The following is an 8,820-nucleotide window of genomic DNA, read 5'->3' on the forward strand; positions in this document are numbered from 1 at the left end:
ATACAATGAGACATTTTCCCAGAGGGTAGCATGGTTCGCCAGCTTGACTCCTGGTCCTAGGCGAGACAGACTGCTCTAGCATCACACGTCTGTGTATGTGGGTGAGTTTTCTCTGGCGTGCAGGATTACATGAGTTTCACATTAGGGCCGTGTGGTGGTTGTTATTCATTGTCAACGGGTTCTAATGTCACCTAGGGGACACAGATCTCTGGGCACACCTTTGAGGTACTATCTAGATTAAGGCTAGCCTCTGAGAATGTCCTCGAGGGATTGTCTGGATTAGGTTACTTTATGGGAGAAGACCCATCTTAACTTTGGCTAGGATCCCGACTGTATAAAAGGGGGAGTGAGCTGAGCAATTATTCACTGCCTTTCTGCTTTCTGACTGTGGCTGTCGTGTGGCCTTAAGCTCCTTTGCTTCCCCACCATGACGCACTGTCACCTGAAACTGTGAGCCAGAGCGAGCTCTTTCTCCTTCAGTGCTTCTGTCAGAGCATTTTATCACAGCATCAGGAAAGGACGCTGTGGAGGGCGGAAGGACGTCACGGCGGAAGGACGTCACGGCAGAAGGACGTCACGGCAGAAGGACGTCACGCGAGTAGGAATTAATGGCAACTCTGACTTCTCTTGACTTCTGTCTTTTCCAGGAACTCTGCGTCAGGACTCCGACCCCATTCTTGAAGAAAAGAGAAAGGTAGAAAAGATGGTGGCTGATTGCCTGACAAATTGTTACCAGGTATGTAGAACTGCGTCTCCTTAGTGACGCGCTTGCCTCTGCCTTGTAGATACACCTTCAGGACAGGCTTGATGTCCAGAGCTTCTAAAACGAGTAGAAGCCCCTCAGGAACTCAGTACCTAGCCCAACTTCTGAGAGTGGGACCTCTGATATGGTTGAGGCATTGCCAGAAAATCATCCCAGGATTTCCGTAATCACTAATCTCGATACTCTTAATGTCAAAGGCACATGAATTATGTCCAGTTCCGTCCCGTTGTTCTGACAGATGGTAAGGAAGACCTAGTGTTCTTGGAGTGTTCATCTGTTACTGTTGAGACAATATATGCAATGTCAAAACACTGAGGGAGGGCTCCCAGCCTGGCTCTAACAAGGTCTGCTCACCTGTCAGAAGGGTTATTAGTAGTAAATGACTGGAGCAGATTGACAAGTTGAGTGTAGATGGGCTTAGGGGGATTGGGACCTCTCAGCTCTGGGGCAGTCACTGGAAGCTCTCAGATTTCTGTATGGGTATTGGTCCTCACCTCTTAAACTGTAGAGAACATTGGTGTGTATGACATTGTTACTCAAACAGTGTGTGTGTGTGTGTGTGTGTGTGTGTGTGTGTGTGTGTGTGTGTGTGTGACTTAGGTCTCAGTAACTTTTGATGATGTGGCTGTGGACTTCACCCAAGAAGAATGGATTTTATTGGATCAAGCTCACAGAGACCTCTACAGAGAGGTGATGCTGGAGAATTACCAGAACCTGGCCTCAGCAGGTAGGACTGCCACCACTCCTTATGGCTTCTGAGGGAGGAGAGGGATGGTATATTCTGGTGTGCTGAGGGAATCAAAATACAAGTAAGAGGCACACAGACTTTGTCCTAATCCCATAACCCGTTTATGGAAAGTTCAAGAGATTCAAGATTTCCAGTGGATACCTAAGCATAGAAAGGACTGAACTATATATACAGTAGTAACTTTCTGAGTTACAACAAAACCTGCATGAATTCCTTTTTCATGATTTCACAGATGGGAGGTTTGTTTGTTTGTATTTTGGGATACAAAATCCAATCATAGTTATGGTTGACCTTGAATTCCCAATCCTCCTGTCCCCACCTCCCAAGTGCTGGGATTAAAGACATATACTACAATGTCTGGCTGGAGGCTGCTTGAGAGGGGAGATTAGCACTGGACTGAAGATGTGGCCCAGCAATGGAGAGCACTTGCTGGTCATGCAAAGGACCCGGGCTTGGTTCCCTGGTCCAGGTGTGGCAGCTCGTAACTGCCTGTCATTCCAGCTGGAGAGACTGGCTCCCTCTCCTGGTCTCTGAGGCACTGTGTGCACATAGTACACATATCCATGAAGGCAAACACTCAAATAAGAAATGAAACGTCTCACATAAAATATCAAACAAAAAGAAAGAAAGAAATGAAACGTCTAAAAGTAGAGGTTAGCAACCTCAGCCTATAGGTTTCCCTTCCATGCCTCTCCTTATTGTCTAGAACTATCAACTTTTTGCTAAGTGAAGCACTTTACGACTTCTCTTTCCATATCTAACTTGCTGTCAGGACTACCCTATGTTTGGGGCCATTAGTAACTGAGGGCGATATGAGCACACCTATTGCCACTTTGGTTTTGTTTTGAGAGAGGGTCTCTTATGTAGCCATAGCTTATGTACACATAAGTCATTGTGTAGATCAAGCTCCCCGAGTTCCCTGAAATCTGCTTCCCACATGCAAATGCCGGGATTAAAGGCTTTTGCCACCTTGCCTGGCAAGTCTTGTGTATTGCAGCGAGCTGAGGTGTAAGGGACCAGCGAGCAGGCAGCACGGCTAAGCCGGACGCGCAAAGGATGGTCGGCACCCAGGGAAGAACAGAGGGTAGTGTGAGAGTCTGCGATTCCACTCAAAATGCCGTGCAATTGTAAATGAAACATTTCTGGAAATTTGCACTTACTATTTTCAGGATAGGGTAGGTAATATGTAACTAACCACAGACAGCAAAACCATGAATAAGTGGGGCTGTTGTGCATTTTAATTTTCTGTGGCAGTTCATAAAATACCATTCTGCATGAATGCCAGTCACCCTGTTGGAAACATAGATTACTGACTGGGCATGATGGAGTATAGCTCTAAGCCTTGCACTCGGGAGGCAGAGGCAGATGTGCCTCTGCGAATTTAAGGCCAGCTACATAGTGAGGTCCAGGATAGCTAGAGCTACATAGTAAGACCCTGTCTCAAAATAAATAAAAATTTTAAAACATATTTATTTACTTAACACATATGAGTATGCTGTCACTGACACACCAGAAGATAGCATTGAATCCCACTACAGATGGTTGTGAGCCACCATGTGGTTGCTGGGAATTGAACTCAGGACCTCTGGAAGAGCAGACAATGTTCTTAACCACTGAGCCATCTCTCCAGCCCCCAAAATAAGTGAATTTTAAAAATTAAATTTATTGAGTTGGGATGTAGCTGGGTGTTCTTTGCAGGTTCCTATGTTTGATCTCCAGCACTGCTGAGGGGCTGGGGGTGGTCGTTCTCTTCCTTTGGAGTACTGATTCGAAACTCAGAGAGCTAACTTTGACCCGGATGAGTCTAATACAGTGGCCTGCTGTTTGAGGGCGAAATCGTCTTTGTTTCGCTGTCCTTTCCATCTGACTTGAGTATTGGCAGTTTCTTAGAGCGTATACAATTATCAGACGGAGCGTCTCAAGACAGCAGTAACTCTTCACCAGCGCATAGTGGGCACGTCTTTAATTGAAGCATTCAGAGGCAGACAGGAGCTTTTTGTGAGTTTGAGACCAGGGTGGTCTACATACCGTGTTCCACAATAGCCAGCTACATAGTGATGCCCTGTCCAAAACCAAACCAAACCAAAATAAAACATAACGAAAAAAAACCAAGCAGCTGCTAAATTATACTGATTTTTTTTATACTCTTTTGCATGAATTCCTCCATGAATGTACTTTGCCATGGATAAGGATGTGAGGTCATCAAACCCAGTCTGATCTCCTGGTTGGAGGAAGAGGATTTGCACAGAGAAGATCTCCAAGGTGAGTGTTTGTGGAGAATATGTTTGCAATTGGAATATGGACTCTTTCATGGCTCTTAAGTGCGGGCCATGCACTGAAGGAAGAAGGAAATCCTCTGCTCTTACTTTTTGCCTTCTCAGGTTTCCGTGTAATTTTGCAGAATGGCCTATTGGGTTTTGTGGTTATTGTCTGTTATGTATTTGTTCGTATCTTTGCTACCTTGCTGCCCTAATATGATTTTCATTCACTATGAGTTTTAATTTTCAAAGAGTCAGTTTGAAATAAAACACTGAAAACCACATCCTTAGTGTAGTCAATTTATTGACCTTGTCAAAATGGTCACACTTTACTTTCTTCCTAACGAGCTTCAGTAGAGCGATCAAAAAAAGCCCATGGTTGTTAACTTTGTAACTGACCATTTATTTTTCTCCAACCCTTAATTTTGCTTTTCTGTTTATCTTCAGAATGGGAAATGCCACTTGGCACCCAAGAGTCAACATTGCATCAGGATTTTTTGAGGGGACAGACTTCCAGTGGAGTACAAACAGTAAGACTGACCAGAGACACTTGTCATTTCCCTCACTCACAGAAACTTGTGAATTCCATTGTAGGAAAGCAAATGGCACACACGCAGGGGGGACAAGCAGTGTATCTGAGAAGTGTTTTGAATATAATAAATTTTGAGGTGTCCCAAACCTATCACAAAACCTGTTCTTTAAGAGATTCTTCTGCCCAGATGTCTCGGTGGGTAAAGACTCTTGATGCAAGGCCTGACAGCATGAGTTTGACCCACAGTAGCCACACTGTAGAAGAGAGAGCTGACTCACCCGTGTTCTCTGACCTCCACACGCACACTCCCCTCCCAAGTAAATAAATGCAATCTTATTCGTGTATTGTATTTATTTGAGACAGGGTCTTACTTAAGTAGCCTTGGCTGGCCCAGTACTCATTATCTAAATCAGAAAGACATCTAACTCAGTGAGTTCTGCCAACCTCACTCAGCATAAATTTTTTAAGAAAGGATATCACAAGGATATGGCCCCACATATGTAACTAGATACTAGCTTTTACGGCAGTTTTGGATATGTCTTAGTGATTCTTTTGAGCTTAGATCAAATAGCAACTACTATTACATCATTCAATTTGAAAGAAAACATGGCAGAAATTCTAAACACACTACAAAAAAGTTAAACATACTTTATCATTCATTCATTCATCAACAGGAGAGAAAGAATAGTCTTAATAAATTATGAGATTACCCAGGAGATTTCTTATTTACTACACCCAGGAAAGGTTGGGAATTTTGTAGACGTCAATATAAATGATAAATACATAAGAGAAGTAATATCTACCTAACTAAGAGAAATGTCTTAAAAGTCTAGGTCAAACCTTGGGGTGATAAAGCCCTCCTGAGTACACATTCCTGCATAAATCACTGATTTCTGAGATTCTTAAAATAATTTCATTAAAATACTGAAGCAAGCCCAGGTATGGTACAGACACTTGGGATGCATACATACATACATACATACATACATACATACATACATACATACATACATACACACACACACAGATAGATAGGAGGCTGAGGCTAGGGGCCAGGATTGGTGGCACACGCCTTTATCCCAGCATACAGATTACAGGTGGATCTCTAGATTTGAAGCCAGCCTTCTCTACATAGAGCTTCAGACCAGCCATAGCTGCATAGTAAAACCCTTCTCAAAAACTAAAAAACTACTAAAATACTGAGACATCTTTCCAAGATTAGAACTCATGGTTCTGGACTTTAAAGAAGGAGTCTTGCATGTAGTCAAAATGGCAAAAACCGTTTTTGTGCCCTCACATAAGTGGAATCCTCTACTAAGTCTGAAAAACTGTCTAACCCCGACTCATCCCTTTATCAACAGGGCAGAAGCCACAGTGCACGAGAACTCTGCTACTATACACAATGTGGAGAAATTTTCAGTGAACACTCATATTTCAAGACACATGTGAAAACTCACAGTGCGTGGAACACCGGCCATCTCACCCACTCAGATCATGATGCATCTGCTCAAGTGCACACCATAAAAACGTACCCGTGTAAGATTTGTGGAAAAGCCTTTGGACGGTCTTCAAATCTCAACAGACACCTGCGAAGCCACACTGGAGAGAAACCCTATGAATGTAAGGAGTGTGGGAAAGCCTTCACTACCTACTCACGGCTAGTGGAACACTTTAGAACTCACACTGGAGAGAAACCGTATAAATGCAAGGATTGTGGGAAAGCCTTTGCTAAGCGGTCAGGCCTTATAACACATATATCAACCCACGCTTCAGAGAAACCCTTTGCATGTAAAGAGTGTGGGAAAGCCTTTGCTTCATCCCCACGCCTTAGTCAGCATATAAGAATTCACAGTGGGGAGAGACCCTACATATGTAAGGAATGTGGGCGAGCCTTCCTCACTTCCTCATACCTGCGGAACCATGTAGGAAGAACTCACAGTGGAGAGAGACCCTATATATGTGGAGAATGTGGAAAAGCCTTCCATTCTTACTCAAATCTACGTAGACATGTAAGAACTCACAGTGGAGAAAGACCCTATATATGCAAGGAATGTGGAAAGGCCTTCCTCAATTCCTCATACCTGCATAACCATATAAGAAAGACGCACAGTGGAGAGATGCCCCATATATGTGGTGAATGTGGGAAAGTCTTCCATGCTTCCTCGTACTTGCGTAGACACTTAAGAACTCACAGTGGAGAGAGACCATGCATATGTAAGGAATGTGGAAAAGCCTTCCTCAACTCCTCGTACTTACGTAAGCATCTAACCATTCACACTGGAGACAAACCCTACGAGTGTAAGGACTGTGGGAAAGCCTACCGGAGGTACAATCTGCTACACGACCATTTAAAAACTCATGAGGTTGAAAAGCCGTTTGAATGTGATGTATGTGGAAAATCCTTTCAGTACTTCTCATACCTTACTAAACACATTCGTATTCATACCGGAACAAAACCGTACAAGTGTAAGTACTGTGGGAAAGATTTCACTACTTCCTCAAGCCGAACTGAACATATCCGGACTCACACTGGCGAGAGGCCCTATGAGTGTACGGAATGTGAGAAAACCTTCACTTCGTCATCCAACCTCATTCACCACGTAAAAATCCACGCTAGAGAGAAACCTTTTGTTGAGACTGTAGGGAAGGAAGCCTACGATAGGTTTTCCCTACCAACTGAACACCAGTAACTCACGGTGAGCAGTCACTTCAGATAGACGGAATGCCAGAAACCCTTCATCCCCCACGTCTTGGTTTTGTCAGACTGGGACTTACACTACTAAGAAGCCAAGGAATGTGCAAAAGCCCCCAACTGTGACAGTTTACTCTGAAAACATGAAAAGAGCTCATGCTCAAGATGTCCCATGAATTTAAGGAAATATTAAAGCCCTCGCTACTTCCCAGGACCTTACTAAATGTGTGAGGCTTCCCAGTGAGGGAATCACTGAGTAAGAGTGATTTACTACATAAAAGGTTGTAGTTCTCTTAAGTATTTTAAAATCACTTGTCCCAGCACTTGAGAAAACCTTTATGAAGGTAAAGAATGTTAGAAAGTAACGTGAACTTAATTCTCGGTGTTTAGTAGCATTATAATCCATACCCAAGGGAAATTAACTATATGGAAATTGTATCCATGTGTCCGGAAGTGTGGTGTGCTGGCAGCAGTGAGGCCTGTTGGGTAATACTTATTTTGAACTTTTGTCCTGATTCCTGTCCTGATAGTCCTGGAGTTATGATACATTTTCTTTCCTTCAAACAACACCATTTCATCTTGGTTGCTACAGCTTCTGGGTAGTAAGCTGTGTTACAAGGACTTTTGACTATAAACATTGTTTAAGTGGTATAGACTCTGTTCTTGGCTTGCCAACTATGAAACATGCTGCTCTCTAGTAGCTTACAGAGCTGAGTTTCATAATACAGTCCCCGTGGTCGTTAAGATGTCCTTGTTCCCTTTTCACAACATTTAGATGAAAGGTGACATAAATAAATAAGCAAACAAGCTAGCAGAGTCCTTCCCACAAACACAGTGAGGCAGGAATCCATAAATGCATCAGTCCTTGATGGAGCCGGAGCCCTCACGATGCAGATAGCTCTCCCATCCTACCCTGTGAACGCTACAGCCCTAGGGGCCAAGCTTCTGTCTGTGAGCTTTTGGGGTACCTTTCATATATAAATCATACAACCCCTCCTGGCTTCTGGTAATTCCTCAAAATTACAATAACTCGAATGCTTGGGGACATGTTTTATAATCATAACTGGTGTGAGTGCGTGCGTGCGTGCGTGCGTGCGTGCGTGCGTGTGTGTGTGTGTGTGTGTTGGGAGTGGGTTAGGTGTCATGATGCATCTGAGATTAGACCATGTGCTGGAGTCTGTCCCCTCCTCTCACCGTCTGGGTTCCATGGATAAAACTTGGGTTGTCAGGCACGGCCTGGCAGACCTTAACTCACTGAGACGTCTCACTGACCCATACATTTCAGAGTCAGAACAATTAAGCGGGGACCAGAGAGATGGCTCTGTGGTTAAGAGCACTTTCTATCTCCGAGGACCAGAGTTTAGTTCCAGCACTCACACTGAGGTATGCATAACTGCCTTTACTCAAGCTCCAGGAAATCCGACTCCCTCTTCTAGTCTCTGGGTACCCACAGGCAAGTGCACATGCACTCACACAAATAAGTCAGCTAATAAGGAGACAGTTAATACGGAGTCCCAAACCCTGTCCTTTTCTGGGAACCCACTAAGCATATATGTCCCATGTCCTTGATCAATCTAGACCAAAACTGAAGAGAAATAGAGACATCACCTATACATATATGCTCTTGCTTACTAGAAATATTCAAAATTATTGATCTTAAATTTTTTCCAGTCATACATTTCCTTCTTGGCAGAAATTTCAATAACCATTGTGGCTAAGCCTTTTCTTGCTTACATCCCAGCCTCCTGTCCCTGTGTTTTGCCTCTGGTAGACCTGGATGGTACGCCATACTGTGCCTTTTCTCAGTACTGTGCATAAGAAACTTCT

The 8,820-nt window shown here is 43.7% G+C and overlaps 1 protein-coding gene across 1 annotated transcript; it reads left to right on the forward strand.

Moving 5' to 3' along the window:
- Positions 1 to 569: 569 nt before the first annotated feature.
- On the forward strand, positions 570 to 7,802 carry LOC116906774 (zinc finger protein OZF-like). Its single transcript, XM_032909621.1, is given in 6 exon segments — positions 570 to 736; positions 1,364 to 1,490; positions 3,702 to 3,773; positions 4,217 to 4,299; positions 5,663 to 6,946; positions 6,948 to 7,802. Coding segments are annotated over 6 exon segments (1,653 nt in total). The 5' UTR covers positions 570 to 703; the 3' UTR covers positions 7,002 to 7,802.
- Positions 7,803 to 8,820: the final 1,018 nt, after the last annotated feature.

The sequence above is a fragment of the Rattus rattus genome, chromosome 8 (genome assembly GCF_011064425.1).
Source record: "Rattus rattus isolate New Zealand chromosome 8, Rrattus_CSIRO_v1, whole genome shotgun sequence".
Taxonomy (NCBI): Eukaryota; Metazoa; Chordata; class Mammalia; order Rodentia; family Muridae; genus Rattus; species Rattus rattus.